Below are 25,023 nucleotides of genomic sequence, written 5' to 3'. Positions count from 1 at the left end.
CATTCTTCCAGGAGAACACCTTCCATTGGGCTCTGGAAGGATGAGGGGTATACTATCCTGTGTGGTCTCATTGGCTGCTGAGGGAACACTCCATCCTCTGAACTCCAGGCAGACTCGGCAATTCAGGTGAAGTAGAACCCAAGAGGTATGGGGTAAGGTGGGACCCTTGCAAGGGGTGACACCACATTGTTCTGCCACCTGTTTACGCCCCTGTGAGCAAGGGCATGCCACTTATGTTCAGTTTCAGTTCCCTCATCCGAAAATGGGTAACTGATAAGCTTCTGGCAGTTGTGTGATTGCTACTACCTAGTATGGTTCCTGGCACACGCAGAATGCTCAAAAATTATCAGTGATGCTGCTGAAGCGGCAGCAGCAGTGCGCCTCCTCACCTGCACCAGCTCCCCAGCTTCCCGACTCTAAGCCCATGTATGTTGCAAGTTCGATCCTGTCTGCCTCGCTCCAGCTATAGCAAGGTAAAAATGGAGAGATCTCTCTTACTCTAGACAGACGCTATTATCATCTTCCCGGTAGCCGGGCTGGCACACGCATTCGAGCTGCCCGCTGTCCTTCTTTAAGCATTGCTTCTTCAACTCCGCACTGCAGTTATCAGGACACTCTAGCGCTGCAAAACCAGTGATTTTCCTGGTAATTTTCAGCAACCCCAAGTGACACGTGACAACACGATTTTTTTTCACATTGCTTTTTCTAAGTAAAATGAGGTGCTCATTGGCTCCACCCATGACAAGCTGCCCATGGGCTGCTTCACCATTTCCCCACCCGGCCATATGTCTAAAGCCAAAATTCACATCGCTCAGTCGCCGAAATGCACTTGGACATTCAAGCAGTAACATTTGTATTTGGCAAACGCAAAAGGAGGGAAAGTGAGCATTGTGAAGAACATTTAGAAGTAGGCGGAACACTTACGAACACAAAAAGAGGACTGCTGGTTGGGTCTTTGCAGTCCAGGTTTGCATTCACATTGTAAACCATTGCTGCACTTATCTTGATCCGTGTCCACACAACCATAAAATTCACACCTATTTTCCTCTGGCGGGGCACAAACAATTAAAAAATATATTCAGCAAGAAACAGATAATTTGTGAAAGCACTCCACCCCATCGCTGTTGTACTTTGCCTTTGAATACATTTGGGAATTTAACAAATGAAAATCTGGGATTCTGAAACCTGGCTCCCCAGTCCTCTCTTCAGTGACGATTTCCTTACATTATTCAGTTCAAGTTAATTCCATCCAAGCAATAAAGCTCAAGCTCTTCTCCACCTATCTCTGTGCTACATTCCACAAGAACCGCTAAAGCCATTTAACTGTTGGGCTCCATCTTTATAGAATCACATCAAGCAACGTACAATTCAGCTCTAGGCTTTGTGGTCCAGACTTCAAAGGCAAGAGGAGTTTAGTGGCTTAAATAGCTCAAGAAAACAACACAAGGAAGGGGGAAATTGAATAAAAAGATAGAAATCTTTAGATAGAAATCTTTCTATCTTTAGAAATCTTTCTATCTTAGAAATTTTTTCTATCTTTCTATCTTTAGATAGAAAGATTTGAACAGGTAGGGAGGGGCAAAGTCTGTTTAAATGGAGTAAACAGGCATGAAAGGGAGCCCAGAATTCTTGACAGGGACAGCAAGCCGTGCTTGGAATGGGGTGAGTGAGCGCAGAGGGGTGGAAGAAAACCCAGAATTGATGGCTTTGCTATTTATTGGCTGTAGGTTCTCTATTCAATATTTGATTTCTGGTGAATCCAAGTTTCCTCCATCTAAAGCAGGGATAATAATTCTTGTTTCACATAATTATGATGAGAATGGAGTGACCTAGTGTACATGACAGTGCCTACTTCAGGATCTTCAACAACTCTCATTCTCTTGTTCATTCATAGGTATAGCAGAGTTTGGATGTCAGGTTAAAGACACTATATTTGATTCTATAAGCCGAAAAATCCTTTGGTAGATTTTAAGCAGGAGCCTGGCAAGAGAAAGCAATCCTTTAAGAATGTCAGACTAGCTGGGCGAGGTGGCACATGCCTGTAATTCCAGCAGTTTGAGAGGCTGAGGCAGGAGAACAGCGAGTTCTAAGCTAAGCTTCAGCAATTTAGCAAGGCCCTAAGCAACTCAGCGAGATCCTGTTTCTAAATAAAATACAAAAAGGGCTGGGAATGTGGCTCAGTGGTTAAGTCCCCCTGGGTTCAATCCCCAGTGCCAAAAAAAAAAAAAAAAAAAAGAATGTTTGACTCTGGGCCAGGAGTGGAGTTCCGTTGTAGGGCACTTGCACAGTTCTGTGAGGCCCTGGTTTCCATCCCAGCACCAAAGGGGGGCGTATAAGAGGGGGATTTTAGACTTGATGTGAATTGGCAAGCTTTAGGGATGAATCTGAGGGTGGATTTGGGGGAGAGCATAGAAGTAGGTAAAAAAGTGATGTGATTGCTCTCCAAAAAATCCCAAACTGTAACTAACTTTCTTTCTTCACCTGCAACTTGAAAAATAACTCCAATTAAAGTCTAGAGAATGAGACTCTACGCCTTTGGGCACAGAAGAGATGATATACTTTTGCCACTGAGGCTGGCAGAAAAGTGTTTTCCTCTTAGCACTAAGAGGATCTCGCCTCCATATGGCTGGCTGGTTTGTTCTCGTGGCTTCCTCTAGATGGCACGCTTTGACATTTTGTCCGTGTATCTAGGCGTGAATGCCTGGTTTCGGAGTGGAAGGAAGTATTGAGAGGGGTTGTCTAAAAAGCAATTTTCATAGCTGGGACCAGATGGTTTCAAGTATGCCAGGACTGGTAGCCAACACAATCACTCTGGGAAGCCCACACAAGAGAATTGCATGGGGACCCCAACATTATCTTGAGGAATATACAAGTTGTTTTTAGTTGGCAACCACCGAGTGGCCAGTACGCATGCTGACAAGGGCCCTCAACTTCTTCACACTTGTTGCAAGTCTCATCTAGCCAAAAGCAGAGTGTGCTAAGATCCAGAGGATAAAGTGTCTGATTGCATGAACTGTTACTCTAGCCAAAATCCTAACTCCAACAAACAAGTAGATTGATGGGTAGAAGCGATGGGCCTGTAGGAGACAAGGACCAAGAGACGGTCAGAGAAAGGAGCAGAGGGGACAGATGGATGCATACTCTAGACTTGGAGAGAGAGTAAATATTGCAACATTCAGAAAGAAAAAGGTGCTAATTTGATGGCATGAGACTCCAGAAAAAAAAAAAAAAAGAAGTTCAAGAAAGTGAAAAGCTCTAAAAACGTAAATTCTCAATGTGCAGTTGTAAAAAGGAGTTGTAAAAACTCTGGGAATCACAGGAAGGAGGTGATTTAAAAACTAGTATTATTTGCACAGGAAGATCTCAAATGAGAATAATAAACAAAGTACAGAAAGAGGGTCCCATCACCCAAGATGGAATATTTAAAATGTGTCAGAGAAAGCTGAGCGTCAAATGAGGCTTGCCACAAACACCATCCAAAATGACAGCAACAACCAAACACTCCAATGACAAAGAAAAAAGGGTTAAAATGGAAAATGAGCAAACAAGTAGAGGTGTGTGTGTGTGTGTGTGTGTGTGTGTGTATGTGTGTTCATTCTAAGGGGGAGGTAGGTGGCTCATGGAAAGGCCAGAGCTGACTGGTGCAATGTTGATAGCAGACATGAGAAAAAATAGCCCCATGACCATTTTTCTCCAGCCTCTTTGGCAAGGAAATTATATTTAGATAGGAAAGAGTTGAATGTGTGTTGTTAAAAGGCAAACAAACTCCAAAGAAAAGGTACAGAGGAAGAGCCCCCATATTTTCCAATCAAGTTTTAAGAGTTTTATCACAGAGCATTTATAACTCCAAGCCCTAAGACATCGTGAGAATCCTTGTAAAATCTGGAGGAAAGAGAAAAAAGTGTTAGAAAATTATAAGTGAGCAGGATATATGTTTTCAAAAAGAGAAATGAGTTTTACAAAGGAGGTCAGGTCAGGAAGGTTACAATCACTAAAAAAAAAATAAGAGTGTAGGGAATGAATCTTGGAGAAAAAGACAGAGGAGGGGATGAGGAAGGCAGGAAAGGGATTAGGAGAATGGTGGGTGGAGGCTCAGGGAGAAGGGGACTTGAAGAAGGGAAGGATGTCTGTCAAATGCCACAGGAAATCAAATTCACTGTGGCTCAATGGAGGCCTTTGCATTTGGTGACAGGCCTGAATAGCACTTGCGTCTCCGCTGGGTCTGGCCCTAACAGGTCACTTCCAAGTGAGGAGTTTCTGATGGCTGCAGGGGAGGGCTGACTGCCTTTCTGACTCCATGTCCTTCCATAGGGCTCTTCCATGCTAGGTTTGGTCATGTGAATTGCTCCGGTCATTAGGACAGTTTGTAAATGTGATGTAAGCAGAGAAACACATGTGCACTGAACTATACCTGCTTGCTACTCTTTTTTTTTTTTTTTTTTTGGCGGTCCTGGGGAATCGAACTCAGGGCCTTCACCAGCTGAGCTATCTCCCCAGCTCTGCTTGCTACTCTTTAATCCCTGTAGACTAGCCTGCTGGAGGATGAGAGACTGTGTGGAGCCACCCACTGAGCCATCTGACACCAGTCAGTCTCCCACTGATCCAGCAGCTAAAGGCAGATGCTTAAGGAAGTCTACCAGGGATCACTCAAGCCTGGCCTAGACCAGCAGGACTTTCCAGTAGAGTCCATTGTAAATTCTGACCCACAAAATTATGGAACTTCAAGAAATAAATGGTGGTGTTTTAGGCCAGTCACTAAGTTTGGAAATGATCAGTAACATGGCAAGTGGGAGTTGTTATAGCTACTGGTGCATCAACCTAGGGGGAAACAGTACAGGTGAAAATTTTATAACATTTAGAAAACTATAACTTGGTGTAAGCCTTCTTATTCCTTCTATTCTCATCTTTCTCTGTCCAGAGATGATGTGTCGGGTCATTTATACCTTCCAAGGGAAGAACAAATTGGTCAGTTTGATGACCAAAGGTTGGAGATGGTTAGGAAGTTGTAGAAGATAAGTGAGAAGGGATAGGGAGGAAGAATGGACTAGTTAAAAAGAAATTTGGAGACACATGATGATTCACTTATATAGTTCTTGCTCCCTCCTCACATCTACTGTAATGGAAGGTTTACCCAAAGGTAGGTAGCTCTCTAGGTAAAATCTGAGGGAAGTTATTTAATACTTACCCTCATACTGGACAGCACCAATTTGGTTTGATGGGATTGCCTTCTTAATCATAGTAGTTACATTTTCCTCACTTAAACTTGTGCTTTGTTTAAGAATGTTTACTACTGAAGCATTAACACGCTTGTTATCAGCACGCATTTCAGATTTTCCTGGCAGAGAAGGGAGTATGCTAAAAAGGAAACAAATCTGTCAACTTGATGAATTGAACAGAAGGGTCATCAAACAGGTCTTCTAACCTCCTAGATTCACAAATCTCCCAGTCCTAGTCCTGAAGTACTGTCCTGTCTCCACAATTGGGTTCTAAATATGGAGGTCCAGAGCCACATACCAGAAAATAGCAGTTTTTCAGCCCAGAGGTCTGTATGTGTCCAGAAGAAGCCTATGGTAAGAACTATGTCCTCTTGGAGGGTACTTAATTGTTGATATACATTTTTGACAAAATTGTGGACAATCATTTTTAGGATCTAGAAGTCTGGTGCTAACCACAAGTAGTACAAGTAACATCTGAAATACTAAATTGTCACTTTAATAGAGATTTTAATAGGTCTCTTAAAAGCTGGGCGCAGTGACACACAGTTGCAATCCCAGGGACCCAGGAATCTGAGACAGGAGGATCACAAGTTCAAAGTCAGCCTCAGCAACTTATCAAGGCTCTGAGCAACTTAGTGAGACACAAACTTGCCCCTATCTTTTGTGGCCCATGGTCAGTCATAATCTCTCTGAGCCTGAGTTTCTTCTTCTGTCCCAAGAGAGGTTTGAAAGAGAGAAATTCTGAGGATCCTTCCAAGACTAACATTTGTAGAGTAGTAGAGAGTTTGAGCTGGAGATTAAGAAATGTCTTCATAGTGAGACTCATTCACCCTGCAATGGCCCTGGACTCCTCCATGACCCTGAGCTAACAGGTAAAGGTTTGCCTCTTAACACCCATGGTCCTCTTCTAGTACCTCCTGAAGAATAAAAGGAGTGCCACAATTTGGGGGACTCCCCCCAGATGATCTCGTGGGATCCAGTCTCTATCACACTGCAAGGTCCCATTTTTTGAAAAGGAAATAGACTGGTGTTGAAAATCAACTGTGTGTAGGGAATCTTCCCAGTGTTATCACATTTACTTCTCACCAGGTCCCAGGAAAGTTGATCAGATTGTCCCAGTCATGCGGAGGGAGTAACAAAGGTTAAAACTCCTGCCCACCATCCATCGAAGAAGTGCTGAGGCCAGGATCAAAGCCCAGGTTTGGCTGACTCGGCTGCCCCTTGCCATTCCTGTGTCTATCCAGTCATCCTCTACATAGGAAATGGCTGCCGTCCACTAAACCAAACCTAAAATCCTGGAACAGTGTGTAGTCCTCCAGCCCCAGTCTACTGTATACCCAGCTTCAGAACCCTGCATTTGGGCTCCGCTTCTCTGCTTGCTGCCAGCCTCTGAGCATGCAAACCCTGTACCTCTGCCTGCCAAGCAGACTTGCCTCCAGGCAAGACCCAGCTCAGAATCCACCACCTTTAGGAAGGCTTCTGTGGAACTTTTAACACACACACACACACACACACACACACACACACACACACCCTCAGTATCTGTGAGGGAACTGCTTCCAGGACCCTTGGTGGGCACTCAAATCTGAGGGTCAAGTCCCTTATATAAAATGGTCTAGTATTTCCATATAACCTATGAGCATCCTCTCATGTTCTTTAAATCCTCTCTAGATTATTTATAATACCTAATACAATATAAATGCTACAGAAATTGTTATTATTCTATGTTGTTTATGGTATAACAACAAAAAGTCCGTGGATGTTCAGTACAGAAGCAAATTTTTTTCAAATGTTTTCTATCTCCACATGTGTAACCCCCAGATACAGAGTGCCAATTGCCTACACGCACACTTTATCTTATTCCACAAAGGATTCGACATAACTCAGGAATAAATGCATAAAACTTTAAACATAAAGTGCTTCTTTTTCTGCACAACTTCATTTATCACAGAGCATTCTTTCTTCAGCCTGAGTACTTGTGTATTAATATGCTTTAAAGAACACTGAGATAGAATCCTTAACTTCCTGAGTATCCTCTGCCGTTTCATGTCCCTAAATAACACTGAGTATTTGTCATCATACATTGCAGTGCTCAAATAAGTGCTGTTCTTAGAGTAGGAAGAGCTCGCTGCAGGCTCTGCAGAAGCCAGGTGTTGATTTGGTGTTCTTGTCCCCCTTCAGACCCCACATGAGAGAGGAGATGACCGTGAACCCTTCTTCCTCCTTCTGGCTTCCTGGAAAGTACATCCCAGGGATTGACTAAGTATGGTTTGCAGCCAAGGGATTAAACCAAGCAAACTCATCCAGAGGAGGCCTTGGACCATGTGCACCAGTTACTAAGTAACCATCAGCATCCTCCTCCTCCAGGCCACACCCTGCCCATCGCGGCCAGAGTCAGTGTGACATCAAAGGCAGGTCCAACGCACAAAAACCCTCAGCGTATTCAGAATGACCACTTCTTCTTGACTTCCAACTTGCCACCAGAGAGGGCTTTAGTGGGGAACTTAAGACCAGAAGTGAGGCAAACATCCGCTTCCAAAGCCCCCCTTTAGTCCACAGTAAGCCTACCTTACTTTAAGAATCACGGTTTGTCCATAATCAGAAGTGTTCAATGCCGTTTCAAACTGTGAAAGACAACAGATTTAATAACAAGTTAAAAAAAATTTTTTAAATGATACTCTACCTACGTTTTAACATAAATTTCTAAACTTATTCATGTAAATATATGTGGTTTTCTTACAACATGAATTATTTATTCTTGACACGCTGGCTAACAGTAATCTTTGCTATGAAGTAGCAAGAGTCTAATATAACTCTTTGAGATATCCAGGAAAAAAATGGAAACCTAAAACACTTAGCCAGATCAATCATCTCACTCTTAAAAATAAGGTGACAGGTTGGGGTTATAGCTCAGTAGTAGAGTGCTTGCCTAACATGTGTGAGGCCCTGGGTTTGATCCCCAGAACTGTAAAAAAAAAAAAAAAGTGACTTAATGTGCCTTAAGTTTTGTGTACTCAGTAGTTTTAACTATATATGTGCTTCATGCATTTATCAATTTACCCAAGGAACATATATTTGCCTCCCTTGCCCAAGGCATTATGCTAGGGGACTTAGAGATGACAAAGACAGGCCCTATCAGCCTTGTGATCAGGTAGGGGGAGCATGATGTGGAGTTGAAAGACACAAATGCCATAGAGACACCTGGTTTTGTGACCCTGTAATTCCAAAGAAATCTCTTAATTCCCAAGAAGAGCTTGAGAAATTAGCATCTGATATGAAAGAAAGTGTTTTCTCTTCTTTTTTGCCTTCTAGGTCATTCTCTGAGGAAGCATCTCCTAACCTATGGCTGCCAGGTTGGGCAAGAAGACAGGAGCTGTCCACACAGGCCTGCCTGCACCACAGCCATCAAGTGAGAAGAAGTAGAGGCAACCCTGTGATCAGGCAGCTTTGGGTTCAAGACTTGACCTCCTCAATTATCGAATGGGAGACCTTCAGTCAGTAACTCATCCTTCCTGATCTTCAGTTACCTCATCTGTAAAATGGGCATAATAGTACTATCTCCCCTGCAGGGCTGTTTTCAGAATTAAAAACATTACTGGTAGAATGCAAGACATAGCTCCTGACTGAGGAACCCCAAACCCCTCTGCAGACTTCCCAGTTAGATCCAAAGAGGTTAAAAAATGGACCCTATGAGACTTCTCGTGGACTGATCTGGGACTGCCCCACGAAGTCTGTTAAGACGAACCTAAAGAAGTTAAGTTGCCTCAGTTTTCCTAACTCTGCTCCAGGGGTTGCAAGGGAGTTCTGACATATCCCTTTTGGATTAAAAATCTCTTTGAAACTGTAAGAATGCGCCACTCTTTACAGGTTCCCCCAGGAATATCCAGCCCTGTCTGAGCTCAAGTTTGTAAACTGATCCTGAAGACCAGGGCACAAGACCTGTAACGTGGAGGGGGTTTGTGTGCCACTCATACCCAAAGCCAAATCTGGTGAACCTAGTGTCCACAGCAACGGTACTCAGTAAAGCCACATGAGGCAATTTGGAGGTTCCCTAGAAATAGGACCATGTTGCTGTTGCCATTACAATGTACTCAATACCACCCAAGCTGGCAAATTTGAATGCAGATACAAGGTAACAGGGCAAGTCACTGCAAGATGGCCCATCATGCAGACATAGCATGGACAGGAGTAAGAGCAAACCTGTGACAGGGAAGCCACGGGTTTCATCCGCACTAACTAGGTACTGGCTGTGTGACCAGGAATACTAGCTCTCAGAACAACCTGGAGGATCGTTTCAATAATAGTATTTTTATACTTTATCAGTTCAAATAATAACAAACCATTTTGTATTGATATAATTACAAATGGAAAGATATTATCATAGAATGAGAATTTAGTCTTTAAAAGTATTTTTCTACTAACCAGGTTGTGATGGTACCTGCCTGTAATCCCAGACACTGGGGAGGCTAAGGCAGGAGGATCACAAAGTTGAGGCCAGCTTCAGCAATTGCCTTGAAATAAAACATTTTTATTCTATTTTATTTTGGGCTGGGAATGGAGTTCAGTGGTAAAGTGCCCCCAGGGTTCAATCCTCAATGCCAAAAAAAAAAAATTTTTTTTTTAAGTTTTCAGTCCACCTACAGGCCTAAGAAATACTTAAGGCTGATATTATTCCTTCTAAAACTAAACCTTGAGAAATATTGGTGGGATGTTGCCTGCAAATTCTTCTTAGCCTAACACACATGGTTCCAGAACATAAATACCCCCTCCCCTTCAAGCCCACACCCTACATGCTAGAATCTAAATGAAAAGAAATTGGTTCATTTCAACATTTTTGACAAAAAACAGACAATTTAGCACTTATAAATCAGATGTAATCCCTCCTATAGAATTTTTTAAAAAGCCAGACTAGTATGGAAATTCATGCAAATTTGAATGTGAAAAGGAAAATAATATCTTTATTTTTTTCTCTCCCCTATGCTGTGGAAATTTTATTTTATTTTATTTTTTCAGTTCTAGAGATTGAACCAAGGGTCCCATACATGCTAAGTAGAACTACTGAGCTATAATCCCAGTCCAAAATAATTATTTATGTACGCATTTTAACATTTATTTATGGTGCTGGAGATCAAATCCAAGGCCTTTCTCATGTGAGGCAAGTGCTCTACCATGAGATACATCCCGACCCACTCTGAAATAATTTGTTTTAAGGACACCGTTATATTTCCTTTCCATTTAAAACTATGGCTAGAGCAGGCTTCCTGAGGCCCTCTACCATGCTAGCTGCTTTGCTGCTAGGTACGAGCCCAGCAGGGAGGTCCCTGGGTCTCAGGAAAGGGACCTGGGTGACAGGGGGCAGTGGTAGTAGCTGCCCACCAACCAGGAGGGTACTTTTCACTATTTTAACAACTGACATAACTGTTCCAGTGTGTCCCACACGAAGACCAGCACGAAGAGGCCACAGCTCAGTGTGAGAAGAACACTTCTACAGAAAGGACTTATAGAAAATACTTACAAAGGTAGTAACTTTATTGTGTAACTCTTCATAAGCTAAAGAACTTTTATCGTCCAAATCAGTTGTTTCAACGTCTTGTACTATAATATATCCAGGGAATGTCTTTCCTGAAAATCAAGCAGAATCTTTTTGTACTATTTAACACAAAGAGAGTTATTTCCATTTTGTTATAAAACATTGATTATTTAAAAAATTTTTTTCAACATTATATGATGACATTACAGGAAGACTAGAAATATTTTTTAAAAGTTACTTATAATACCCCCAACCCAGCATGGCCATTTTCATTGGGTGGATTCCTCCCAGTTCTTTCTCTTTTTTTCTCCCACAAGGTTTACAAGGTTATTATACCAAGTTCAGAACATACCTCACTGTTTTACTTATTATTACATAATACCTTTTTCAAATAATTTCCCTGTCTTCATAGCTATCATTTTAAAAATCTACATAATATTCTTAAAGTGTATGTCCCATTTGCTAATGTGGTCATTTGTGGTGTTGTTGTTGTTGTTGGTGGTGGTGGTGATTGGACTTGGCATTTTTCATTATTTAAAAGGGAGGGAAAAGTTTGCAATGGACATCTTTATGCATGAGCCTTTTCTGGGATCATTTACTTAGAGTGGATTCCCAGAAATGAAATTCTTAGTGCTAAAAATATGGATTTTTGTTTGGTTTTTGGCTTTTCCCTAACCCCTGTGGGCAATGCAATGTGTTCATTTCCTACATAATAGTCTGCTCTGGCAAGGTGTTATATTTTTCATTCGTTAAACAACCAAAAAAAAAAAAAAAGTGTAATTCAGATAGACAGGCCTGGGACCTCAGAGCAACCAAGTGATCTAACGAAAAAAGTATGAAGCTAAGAGTGTATTGTTCTGTCCCCAAATTTCATTTCCAGAGCTGAGGAGGCTCTTACACTCTAATAGGGGACTTTGCTGTCAAGGAACAAGCAGATCCTGTGCCAGAGAACTAAGCCACAGTCAGAGACCAGACTCTCAAGCCATGTCACCTTCTTCTGCTGTCCCTGTGTTGTAACAGCACTTTGTAGACAAACACTTCATAGTTGTGTGATCTTATAGTAGTTTTCTAGGGGCTTCTGCACATATTAATCTCATTTTGTCTTCATAGAACTTTCCCTGCAACAGTAGATGGCACCCCCAACCTTCAGGCCTACCTCGCAGATCTGACTTAGTCCATCTCCTCTCCTGTTAGGTTGCACAGGACAACGGAGAGACCATTTTTCCTATTTAGCTGGCCTTGGTTGCCTCCAATTCTCCTCTGCCTCTCATATTCTGGAGGCCCTATTTGCCATCATTTTGAGTTTTCTATTCCATTTTAGATACGAGATACAGAATCCTGCCTGGCACACCCTTGCCACTCACCTTTCAGACATGAGGAAGAGCTGTAGTAATACCCTTCCACACACAGGCAGAACCCTGTTTTATTCAGATTAACACAGGCTGCATCACCTCCACAGCGACTTCCTTGGCAAAAATCGCTGGAACCTTAGATGGAGTAGAAAGACATTAAAAGTCCACAGAAATGACAGCAAATAACACTTAGAAACACAGTTGTCACTCTTCATGCCTCCCTCCTGGGTGGTCTCCATTCCCAGACTGTGTTACTCCACAGCACACTCTTAGAAGAGCTAGAAACAAATGCAGTTTTCTGTCTCTGGAGAGTCTATTGCTGAAATTTTGGGCCAAGGGCTTGTTGATGGCAAAGAGTAGAGTTTAGTGGTTAAAGGCCTACCTGAGAAAGAAAGAGAAATAGATAGAGCCTTCTAATTCCCAGGAGTTGGAAATCTTCAGATCTCCAGGGCTCTCTAGAACCTCAGTGCCTGGTTCTCTAATGCTAAGTTGGACCCCTGAAAACCATTTAGATGAAGCATCATACTTTTTAGGATGACATGAATGATTGCTTTATAGGGAGGGACATGCACAAAGCTCCAAAAAGGAACTAGATGTCATAGTCTGGCTAGCATGCCTGGTGTACATATCCAGGAGGAAAGGAAAGGGATAGTAAAGGAGAGAGTGTGGAATAACCCACTGAACATTCTGAAGGAGGTGCTTAGGCGACACGCCAGCCTCTGGCTTTCTGAGCGGATGAGAATAACCATGCAATGGCTTCCACGCTAGTGGCCAAGTCTCCTGGGCCTGGCAGGGTACGGTATCCTCCTTCTTTCCAAAGAATTGATGAGATCTGGGGAGGGTAGTGCAGTCAGTGGCCAAATGTTGATCTTGGTTGGTCATTTTCTTCACCTCCATCAAATAAAATTCTGAGGTTTGATATCAGGATAGCTTAAGTGTTTGACATCCTTCGGAGATGCCTTGAGATTCTTAAAAACCTATGGGGGATAAGCTAGTCAGGTTTTTAAAAAGCTATATATAAGTTACAATATGTTTAACACCCTCTTTTTTGTGATTAAAAAGGGGTATAGGGATGGGATTGTGTCTCAGTGGTAGAGAGCTTGTCTTGCACATGTGAGGCACTGGTTTCCATCCTCAGCACCACATAAAAATAAATAAATAAAATAAAGGTATTATGTTTACCTCTGACCAAAAAATATTTTTAAAAAGGGCAGACACACAGATATATATGCTTATGCTTGCATTTGCATGAATTTTCTCTGGAGGAAGACACAGGAAACTGGCCACAGAGGTTGTTCTTGGGGAAGGAAACTAAGGGGCTAGAAGTTTAGGATAGGAGGGAAATTTCGTTTTTATTACATATGTTTTTGCCCTGTTTGAGCTGCTTTTTTGATAATCATGATCTTAATTTACTTTTATTAAAAAATAAAGAGTAGACAGCTCGGGGGCACAGTGGTACATGCCTATAATCCCAGCAACTCAGGAGGCTGAGGCAAGAGGATCAGAGCCAGCCTGAGTCACATAATGATACCCTACCTCAAAATAAAATGAAAAGGACTGGAGATGTAGCTCAATGGTAAGGCACCCCTAGGTTCAATCCTCAGTACCAATAAATAAATATAAAATTAATTAAAAATGGGCTAGCAGTGTAGCTCAATGGTAAGAACACTTGCCTAGCATGCCTGGGATCCTGGGATTTGATCCTTTGGGTGGCAAAAAGTAAATAAATAAGTAAATAATAAATAAAACAACTCTAGCGAGGACATGGAACAACAGCAACTCTCCTTTTTTGTTAAAGGGAATGTAAAATGTCAACCACTTTGGAAGACAATTTGGCAGTTTCTTGCAAAACTAATCATACTCAACATATGATCTAACAATCATGCTCCTTGGTATTTACCCAGGAGCTAAAAACATGCTCACACGAAACCCTGCACATAGATGTTAACAGCAGTTTTTGATTCATGATTACCAAAACTTGGAAGCAACCCAGGTGTCCTTTAGTAGGTGAAGGAATTAAACTGTGGTGCATCCACACAATGGATTACTATTCAGCACTAAAAAGAAAGAAGGTCTCAAGCCATGAAAAGACGTACAGGACATATATGTTACTAAGTGAAAGAAGACAATCTCAAAAGGCTACTGACTGCATGATTCCAACTCTATGACATTCTGGAAAGGCAAAATCATGAAGACAATAGAAAGACCAGAGGTTACTAGTGGTTAAGGGAAGGGAGGAATGAACGGGCAGAGTACAGAGGACTTTCAGGGCAGTGAAACTACTCTATAAGATACTCTATTAATGGATGTGTGTCATCAAACATTTATCCGAACTCATAATGCAGTAATGTAAACTATGGTCTTTTTAATCATGTGTCAGTGTAGGGCCACCACTCAAACCAATGTACCCCTTTGGTGGGCAATGTTGATAATGCAAATGTGGGGGTAGGAGGTATCCTCCCAATTTTGCTATGAATCTAAAATTGCTCTGAAAATAAAATCTAATTTTTTTAAAGGGAGAGGAAAAAAATAGACTATATAGAACAAAAGAAGGCACAGTTCACTACCTCATAACAGTAAGCATTGCCTCTGTAACAAAGCGTGAACCAGAGCTGGGTGCAGTGGCACACACCTGTAATCCCAGCATTCTCAGGAGGCTGAGGCAGGAAGATTAAAAGTTTAAAGCCAGCCTCAACAACTTAGCGAGACCCTAAGCAACTTAGCAAGACCCTATCTCTAAATAAAACATTTTAAAAAGGGCTGGGGATATGGCTCAGCAGTTAAGCACCCCTGGGTTCAATCCCTGGTACAAAAGACAAAAGCATGAACCAGTATTCTAAATAAACTAAATGACTTTAAAAAAAAAAAAAAAAGGCTCAGACACATTCCAAGGAGGATTTGGAAAATACGAGAGAAGGAATCGAGTGCAGTTCCTCTCTGGAGATACCAGGTAAGTAATTCTTGATATACTTGCTCTGTAGCAATGAAGGATAGACTCATTAGCTTGCTCTGTAGTCAGGAATTGATTAAGTCACAGGATGTTACTCCTGGAAGGGATTTAGTGTCAATTTAGTTCGGTCAGACCTTATTACAAATGAATACAGGAGAGACATGGTTTGTCCTATATGCCACACTTTGTGGTAGGCCAGGACACAGGAAGACTATCTTAGTCTGAGAGGATGTCTAGGGAAGCAGAAACGGCTTGGAAAAGCTCCCTTCCTTATTCTACTAGAGCTATGGTATAGCTGTGAGCCACTTGCAGACTTTAGAATGACCCCTTCAAGTGTAAGAAATTGGGGGAATAGTCTTATTTTAGAATTTTTTTAGTTTATTTATTTTTACGTGGCGCTGAGGATCAAACCCAGTGTCTCTCACGTATACTGGGCGAGTGCTTTACTGCTGAGCCACAACCCCAGCCCCGGGGAATAGTCTTAGATACAGGCTCTGGACTTTATTTGCTTAGTCACTCATTTCTTAGATCTACCAAAGAATACTGGGAAAACAATTAGAAATATGTATAGAGAAAGTGGCACCCGCCTCTAATACCAGTAACTTGGGAGGCTGAGGCAGGAGGATTAAAAGTTCAAGGTTAGCCTGGACAATTTGGTGAGAACCTACGGAAAAAGAAGGGGGAGGAAGAGGAGGAGGAGAAGGGGAGAGGGCAAAGATGCTTAGGGAGATACCAGCTTGCTCGGACCTGGGCAAGTCACTGCCCTCACTGGGTCTCAGACTGGCCATCTGAGAATGACATGGTTTACCTAGACTCTTCAAGTTCTAAAGTTGAAGAATTCTTCTAGATCAGGGGTTGCCAAACTATGGCTCATGAACCATATCTGATCAATGCTGTTTTTGCAAGCACAGTTTTATTAGAACTCAGCTAAGCTCGTTCATTTATATGTTGACTATGTCTGATTTCATGTTAAAAAGTGTAGCAGTTACAACAGAGACCCAATGTAGCCCACAAAGCCTGCAATAGTTACTATCTGGCCTTTGCTGCTCAAGTTTCTGGCACCTGTTCTAGACCAAGCTTGGGGAAAGGAGACAGGTGATTTCTCTTTAAATAACTTCAGCTTAAGGTCAGTTGTCATCTCTTAGTATCCCCAAAACATGTTTGGATAATTTCATGGCCATGCCTAGGACTGTCTAAGCACTGCTGTTCTTTGGCTTCTCATTTCTCAGCCTTTAAATTCCATGGCTTGGCTCAATTTCCAAACTGTGATCAGCTAGCCCCTGAACTTCAGGGTAGCACTAACTTGGTCCTTAGGTAGACAGTGTGGCTGGAAGCCAGTGTTTCTCAGAGAAGCTGAAATTATATCCAAAAATCTGCCAGGGTATCTTTTACAAAGACCAAATTCATAAGAAATATTCCACATCTGGCAAATAGCTTGAGGTGGATGATTGGGAAGAAAAGAACTGAGGCAATGTCTTAGGGTCTCTGCCATCACTACTAGTACATGGTTCATATGTAAAGAAACTCAGGTCTCTTTACAGCCATTTCCCTTCCCTACCAGAAACCACTTAATTACCATGCTCCACAAAATTATGTGCCCTCAGTGAGGAGTCACTGAGGGGGCCACTCTTACCAGATGAAGAAGGGATACTGGAAGTCCCAGAGGGTGGTTGGGTGGTCCCAGAGGGTGGCTGGGTGGTCCCGGAGGGTGGTTGGGTGGTCCCGGAGGGTGGCTGGGTGGTCCCTGAGGGTGCTTGGGTGGTCCCTGAGGGTGCTTGGGTGGTCCCGGAGGGTGGCTGGGTGGTCCCGGAGGGTGCTTGGGTGGTCCCAGAAGGTCTCTGGGTGGTCCCGGAAGGTGCTTGGGTGGTCCCGGAGGGTGGTTGGGTGGTCCCTGAGGGTGGTTGGGTGGTCCCGGAGGGTGGCTGGGTGGTCCCGGAGGGTGGCTGGGTGGTCCCGGAGGGTGCTTGGGTGGTCCCAGAAGGTCTCTGGGTGGTCCCGGAAGGTGCTTGGGTGGTCCCGGAGGGTGGTTGGGTGGTCCCTGAGGGTGCTTGGGTGGTCCCGGAAGGTCTCTGGGTGGTCCCGGAGGGTGGCTGGGTGGTCCCAGAGGGTGCTTGGGTGGTCCCTAAGGGTGGCTGGGTGGTCCCTGAGGGTGCTTGGGTGGTCCCGGAGGGTGCTTGGGTGGTCCCTGAGGGTGCTTGGGTGGTCCCTAAGGGTGGCTGGGTGGTCCCTGAGGGTGCTTGGGTGGTCCCGGAGGGTGCTTGGGTGGTCCCTGAGGGTGCTTGGGTGGTCCCGGAGGGTGGCTGGGTGGTCCCGGAGGGTGCTTGGGTGGTCCCAGAAGGTCTCTGGGTGGTCCCGGAAGGTGCTTGGGTGGTCCCGGAGGGTGGTTGGGTGGTCCCTGAGGGTGCTTGGGTGGTCCCAGAGGGTGGCTGGGTGGTCCCGGAGGGTGCTTGGGTGGTCCCGGAGGGTGACTGGGTGGTCCCGGATGGTGGTTGGGTGGTCCCGGAAGGTGACTGGGTGGTCCCGGAAGGTGCCTGGGTGGTCCCGGAAGGTGACTGGGTGGTCCCGGAGAGTGCTTGGATTGTGGTCGAGGTTGCTGTACCTGTGAATAAAGAGATAACAGTCATGCTGTTTTTGCTGAAGGAACAAAGGTGACAAGTTTCGGAAAACAGCACATTAAATAAATGAGGGCAGTTACTGTTACTTATTACTAATTAGTACTCAACTTATTCTTTTCTGGAAAAACAAATCTAGATGAGTACATTAAAAATGGAAACACGTGACTAGTCCTAAACAGAAAATAAAATTAAACAGTCAAAACTGGAAAATGTTATTGAAAATGTAACAAAGAATTTAATGTTTATTAAAATGAGAAGTACCCAAGAAGTAACATCATTTAAACCTAGAGCTGCAAAACTGTCAACCTGGGTTTAATGTTTTTGATGGTTCTCAGTGAAAACAACTGAAGATGCCACAACATAGCGCTGTTTCCACCAGGAAGTGGACTCCTTTTGTTTGTGCACTCTAAGGTCTCTATCCCAATTTTCCATTATGGGGCAGTTTTCTCCATTGATAGATTGAAGAAGGGGAAAAGTTAAGGGGAGCAGTTTAAAGAATGATTAAATAAAAATACTTCATTAAGTACTTATTAAGTACTTATTAAGTACTTATTAAATACTTATTAAATTTCATTAAGTACTTATTAAGTACTTATTAAATTTCCAAAAAAAAATTTTTTTTTAGTGTATTTACCCATTAACAATTCTAAACCCTGGTGTGGTGGTGCACGCCTATAATCCCAGCAGCCCACAAGGCTGAAGCAGGAGGACCACAAGTTCAAGGTCAGCCTCAGCCATTCAGCAAAACCCTGTCTCAAAATTAAAAATAACAATAACAATAATAATAATGATAAAAGGACTGGTGATGTAACTCAGTGGGCAAGTGCCCCTGGGTTCAAGTCCTACAAAAACAAACACACACACAAACAAACAAATTATTCTAAAAGCTGACTTTTTAAATAACAAGATAAATAAGTGAACTTTGCCTAAAGGGTTATGGTGGTCATCAAGGTTGCATTTTCACAACTCTTAGAAACCCCTGGACACATGGAATAGTAAACTATAAACATGGAATAGTGATCCATTTCCTAGAACACTTGTCTCTAAAACCTCTGACATTGATAGTAGGTTAAACAAATTATTAAAAGTAAGGGTTTTTGAGAGGAAGAGTTCATCAACCAAGGACGCCGAGAGCTGCTGGAGATGCTGCCTAACTCCCTCGTGCGTCCACTTGCACCTTGGGGAGAGTTTGGCTCTTCATCTTGAAGAAGGCTTAGCTAATAGTCACTCAGAAGTGATGAAGAGATAAGCGATAGCTCTTTCAGGGACAAGAAAATTGTCAGCAGCTGACAATGTTGACGGCTACTACTCCTGTTCCTGCAACTGTTCTCATTTTGAAAGACTTACCCTATGCCCAGCAGTCCCTGTGAAATAGGTATGAGCATCACATTTGATGTGAGCTCACAGGGATCAAGGGGTTTGCCCAGGACTGCATAGTGCAATGCCTTAGCTGCAACTTGGTTAGGGATTCGTGTAAAAGGTCACTCATTTAACTGAAGAGCTAAGAAGCCCCAGAGTAGCAAACAGAGCCAATCAAAGATTAAAATGAAAACAACAGAAGTCACTTCCATGTGTCCTCTCATTGGAGCAGCAGTAGAAATGGCTGCAGGCTGACCCTAGCCATGGAAAACTCTGGACAGAAGCAAAATGCTTGGGAGGCTGTGGGAGCAGATAGCCCCGATCCCTCCAGATCTTGAATCTTGTGCTTCAAAATCTTCATGCTCTGCTAATGTCAAATAACCAACACATTTCTGTCAATTTGCACAAAATTAATTGGGCCTCCTTAGAAGATTTTCTGCAGATCTTTGTGACAGAGTTTTGGGCTTGGCAGTTTGTTTACTTTGATTTCAATTTCCGTTTGCTAGGGAGATTGCACCCAGGAATGCAGTGTTAGTTTTAATAAAAGAGACAAATTCTAAGCAGATAACTTTTCGTTTCTGTGAATAGCCACAATGTGTGTGTTTTCTTAAAATTAAAATATAAATGTTGTGTGTGTATGCATGCGTGCGTGTGTGTGTGTGTGCGTGCATGTGTGTGTGTGTGTGTGTGTGTGTGTGTTTTCAGAGGGTTGTACAAATTTCTGGGCTTACATTATGCAGTAAAAGTACCCAAGAAGAATTGTAAAATAACCCATTTGGTACAACCTATACTCAACAAAAATGTATTAAGGCATCAGCATGGTAAAAACAGCTTTCATCATTTTATTTCCTCAGGTCCTAGAGCTTCCAAGGAACATAATGCATGAGGTCCATGAGGGTACAAACCATGGGAAAAATAAATGGGAAAAATATGCCCTGCTCTGGCTGTTCCTGGAGAACATTCTAGAACCACCACCATCCAGGGAACATCCACAATTCTCTATTCTAAGTTCACTGAAGTTCACAATAAAAATGCCTTTCCTACAAATCTAAATCCTTCAATATTAAGAAATGTTGGTTTCCAAAGTTACTAATCAGATGCTGTGAAATAAAGCAGCTCTAATCACTCAAAGAAAGCAAAAACAACGAAAGTTTTGTCTATAAAAGGACTTTGAATGTCCACTGCACATCTTTTCATTTTTCCAGTACATTCTTATGGAGGGGTTATTGCAGTCAAAAGAGCTATGCAAAGAAACTGGGAGAATGTGAGCTTGTATGATATGTATCTTGTATGAAATGTATCTTGTATGAAATGTATCTTGTATGAAATGTATCTTGTATGATACATTTCCTGCCCTTGGTTGCTAGGACCCTGAGATGGAACTCACGTTCGAAATAGTAATTCCTTCCACATCTGCCAAATCCTTAATACTTCATAGAAAAAGAAGCTTTGTGCCCCTCTCCCCCTCACCAAGAAACAAACTTTCGGGGTCACTAAAACTATTAAGAGAAGTCTTCTGGGGGTAGGTTGCTAGGATGGGGACAGATGGACAGGAGGGCAGGTCAGGGGTTCACTTTTTAATTCATACACGTCTGTATTGTCTGAATTGGTTACAGTGGGTCTGCATTACATGTATGACTTATTTTTAAAAAAGAAGAGCAAAAACAAAACCAAAGTTTAAATAGTGGATATGAGGGCAGGCATAACAGAAAGTGTCCAGGGTAAGTATCTACTGTGCATTTACTATGTGCCCTGCAGGTCACACACCTTGTCTCATTTACCGCTCTCAGTCATTCTCCGGGACAGGGAGATCTCCTCTATTACTACCTAGGGAGAATCTGAGGCGCAGGCACTGCAGAGCTCATAAGTGGCACAAGGCGTTTGGATGGCTGCCCGCCTCACTCTGACGCATGTGATCCACTGAGCTCTGAGCCCTTCCCCAGGCGGGGGTGTCCTCCCACCCCATCCTACCCTGCTCCTGAAGGGACCTTGAGAATGAATAACTCTAGATTCTCTGATTCTAACGATTCCCAGTCAAATATCCCATCCTATCCACCCCTCCTTTCTTATATTTTATGTAGTACGACAAGCCTCCTTTAGCAGTGGCTCATGAAAGCCATCCAGACCTTACCAGTTCTTACTGGACCTGAAGGTTTGGTCATGACATCTGTCTCCAGGGTTGACGGGCAGATCTGGTGAGACCTGTCCCTCCTCTGAGAACAGCTTTCCCCAACCTTCCCCCTGTTAGCAGGGGGAACGTGTTAGAAAAGCAAATCCTTCTGTTGCCACTCCAGTTCTCTAAAACAAGTTCAATTTCTTTTCACCTTTCCACCCTGTCAATCCGTCATGCCTTTCTGCAAGAAGCCTCAAGCTATTAACCCTCACCTCTCAGACACATGGGTGACCTTCTCTCCCACTGGCCCCCAGATAGCCCATCTAAACTCAGAAGAGACTCACCTCTCTGCAGGCTAATCAATGTTGCAAGCACTCCTTGGGGTTTAATATACACAAAGACCTTGGTGAAAGGAGGGGTTTATCCTGCAGCTGACCCTCTGATATTCAGGGGACAGATCCAGAATGCTGCGCAGAGCACTGGGCCCTGGGAGACTCCTGAGTCATTCTTACTTGGCCTCAGACAAACCTCTGATCCTCAAAGACTTAGTTCATAGACTTTTGCTATGTTTCTGTCTTGCCCATCATGGACCAAAATGCCTGTGTATTTGAGCTGAGTCAGACAGGAAAACCTACTGGATTCTACTCATGATGACAAACATGATCAGAAGAATTAAAATTTAAAAACGTTCCTTACCCAAGGTTATAGAAAGGAGCGCCAGGAGAGCAAGAGGCGTGCAGGCTTTCATCTTAGCTGTTCTTGCCTGGTAATCCGAGGAGGAAATGAGCCTCTCCTGAACTACCTGGAGTTTTGACTCTCTTTCAGGTACAAAGTCCAGTCATTAGCTGATGTCAGAGGCTGTAAGCAAGCAGGCTGTGGTCATATATCACAGGCTGTTCCCCACTTTTGAGATATACTGGGGGGACGCTGGCCCCATGGATTACTTTTTTTCTAAGTCAAAGTTCAAAATAAGTCAGGATATTTCAAAATCTATTTCAAAGTTCTTGCAAGATCTGTGGTAGGTGAATTTGGTTAATCTCTTTATATTCCAAATGTAAATGTCCCTACACTACCACCTTTTCAGAGGACATAGGTTTTTTTTTGGTTTCTTTGTTTGGTTTTGTTTTTTTGTACCAGGGATTGAGCCCAGAGGTGCTCAGCCACTGAGACACATCCCTGGCCTTTTACATATTGACAGGTCTTGCTAAATTGCGTAAGGCCTCACTAAATTGCTGAGTCTGGCCTCAAACTTGCCATCCTCCTGCCTCAGCCTCCCATGTCACTGGGATTACAGGTAGGCCCCACCACACCCAGCAAGGACACAGTTCTTTAAACACTCAGCAACATAGTCTGTGGTCTACTCACTCTCAGTGGAGTTCAAAAACATCCCCTTTTCTCCACGTGTCGTTCTGAGGAACTCTGAGAAACTTCTCCAAACTGTCGCTTGACTTTTGTCCCCTTTCACTGTGGACCAGCACACTAAGTCTCTCTAATGGTCGCTTTTTAGCAACTTTATGATTACATCTCCAAGCTTCCATGGCTCTGCATGTTATTTATCTGCCTGGACCCAGACCCCAAACCATGCTCACAAACACTGTTAACATCAAAGTTTAGCGTTTAATCTCGTTTCATTGAAGACTTGTGGGTGGCAGCCAAAGCGGAAATAGAGTACAAAAAAGGGGGAGACCTGGGACAGACGGTTTGACCTCCTTGTTCCTGCCATGCACCCACCTCTGGTTCCCTTGCTCACCCCCTTGTTCCTCATCCCGTGGCCTCTCAGCATGTTTCAGGACCCAGTTTTATCACTTGCATTAGGGCCTTTTAAATCCAGTCCTCTGTTCTTAAGAGGCCCAAACACTCCCCACGCCCAGCCCCAGCCAGAGCCAGAGGGATTAAAACTGAAAACACCTTGCAGATTCCAGCTTGAGTTTTAACTCTGACCTTAAATTTTAAAAACTAGATTATTGCCCAGTAGGTTAGCTCCTATTGTCCCAAAAGTGTCCTTTCAAAAATAGGATTGGGGGGCTGGGGCTGTGACTCAGCATAGAGCACTTGCTTAATTCATGTGAGGTACTGGGCTCAATCCTCAGCACCACATTAAAAAAAAAATAGAGTTTGTGTTCATTTACAACCAAAATATATTTTTTAATTGGATTGGGTTTTGTTCTTATATGATTGAGAGGTTTCTTTAAATATTTTTGCTCTTTTAAAGCATATTATGTAGTACTAAGCATTCTCAGTATGAATGACTTTTGGCACCAGGTTTTAAATAAAGGCCTGTTTTGGTGGTACAGGGGTTCTCTGCCACTGAACCTGATGCTACCTCTCCAGCCTTATTTTTTGTTTGTTTGTTTATTTGTATTTTTGAGACAGGGTCTCACTCAGTTACCCTGACTGTCCTTGAACTTGCAATCCTCCTTCATTAGCCTCCAAGTAGCTGGGATTACAGGTGTACACCACCCCAAAGGCCTGTTTTTATTCTTTTTTCTTTATAAACTAACTTTATTGAGATATTATTTATAACAATAGACTGTCCAGTTAAAGTGTACAATGCAGTGAGTTTGGTTGGATTGATGTACACAGATATGGAACCACCTCACAACCAAGAGGCATTCTCATGTCATCCGAAGATGACTTCTTGCCCCTCTGCAGTCCATTCTTTCCCACCTCCATCCCCAGGCAACCACAATTTGCTTTGTTCACTATAGGTTAGTTTGCATTTTCTAGAATTTTATATGAATAGAACCACATAGTTGTACTGGGTTTGGTTTGGCTTGATTTTATTAGTCTGTCTTCTTATTCTCAGCGTAATCATTTTGAGATTCATCCATATGGTAGTTTATTTCTGAATAGAAAATAAATATTCCATTACATGGAATATTATAGTTTATTTATCAGTTCAAATGTTGATGGACATTTGGGTCATTCCCAGTTTTCTGCTTTCATCAATAAAAGCGTTATTTGTGCCCAGCCCACGTGTGTGGAACTCCGGTGCCACACCACTGAGGCCCAGGTCCAGCCCACAGATCTCCAGCGCCGCTATGTCCAGTGCGGACTAAGCGCCTTGCTGCGGCTCCCCATCTACCAACACATGGGGATGCCTCTGCCTGCCATCAGGGATTATCCCCTGCCCAAATGCTGCCATCCTTAGTTGGGGCAGCTCCCTTCCTGGGACACTGCATTATCAAGTACCTTTCATGCTTCAGGCAACTGAAGACTGGGAGGTTTGAATAGTATATTACAGTTTTGTTATAGATATTATTATTGTTGTTATTATTCCTATTTTTTTATATTCTTATTATTTTTCTCACCCTCTCCATTTTCTTTTTATCTATCAGTTTCCTTGGAGTCTCTTTCTCCCTTTTCTCATGCCAACAATCAACTTCTTTTGATTCCACTTTCACTCTTCCTACGATCTAGTACCTCTATATACTCACTTCTGATTTCATTAACATTGCATCCTATACCCCTCCCCATCCTCTTTGTCCATCATTAGAAATTGTAGACCTTGTTGCAAACCTATTGTTTATGCTGTAGATAGTAATTGAACTCATCATTTCTGTTTATTATGACAATATTGTTAATGTCTTCATAAGGACTATTTGGGTTAAGACTGCATTTTGTTTGTATTGTGTGCTGCTAATATTGATTGCCCCCATTAAGGTGAGGTCTTGGAAACCTGCAGGGACACTATAAACCTATGGGGGGAAATTGTAATACCTCTGTACTGCTAGAGGGGAAGATACACAAACAGCATGAAAAAACAAGAGAAGAAAGTGCCCCAAACATTCCAAGATGCTATATTAATGGAACTCATTGACAGCATGGTAGAAGAAATTTCAGAAAGGGAGTTCAGAATGCACATAATTAAAATGATCCATGAAGTAA

The 25,023-nt window shown here is 42.9% G+C and overlaps 1 protein-coding gene across 1 annotated transcript in view; it reads right to left on the bottom strand.

Moving 5' to 3' along the window:
• Muc13 (mucin 13, cell surface associated) overlaps window positions 1–22,900 on the bottom strand; it is a 30,047-nt gene extending 7,147 nt beyond the window's left edge. Inside the window, exons 1-10 of the mRNA XM_047565483.1 lie at window positions 22,886–22,900; window positions 19,011–19,027; window positions 16,866–17,647; window positions 16,682–16,822; window positions 12,111–12,233; window positions 10,732–10,838; window positions 7,785–7,840; window positions 5,186–5,355; window positions 925–1,047; window positions 499–622 (exon numbers count right to left, since the gene is read on the bottom strand). Coding sequence (XP_047421439.1) covers window positions 499–622; window positions 925–1,047; window positions 5,186–5,355; window positions 7,785–7,840; window positions 10,732–10,838; window positions 12,111–12,233; window positions 16,682–16,822; window positions 16,866–17,647; window positions 19,011–19,027; window positions 22,886–22,900 — 1,658 coding nt within the window. The remainder of the gene's footprint in view (window positions 1–498; window positions 623–924; window positions 1,048–5,185; window positions 5,356–7,784; window positions 7,841–10,731; window positions 10,839–12,110; window positions 12,234–16,681; window positions 16,823–16,865; window positions 17,648–19,010; window positions 19,028–22,885) is intronic.
• Between the last annotated feature and the right edge of the window lie 2,123 nt (window positions 22,901–25,023).

Source organism: Sciurus carolinensis, chromosome 9 (assembly GCF_902686445.1).
Source record: "Sciurus carolinensis chromosome 9, mSciCar1.2, whole genome shotgun sequence".
In the NCBI taxonomy this organism is placed as follows: domain Eukaryota; kingdom Metazoa; phylum Chordata; class Mammalia; order Rodentia; family Sciuridae; genus Sciurus; species Sciurus carolinensis.
The sequence above is the reverse complement of the archived record's forward strand: the minus strand, read 5'-3'. Positions and strand labels throughout refer to the sequence as shown.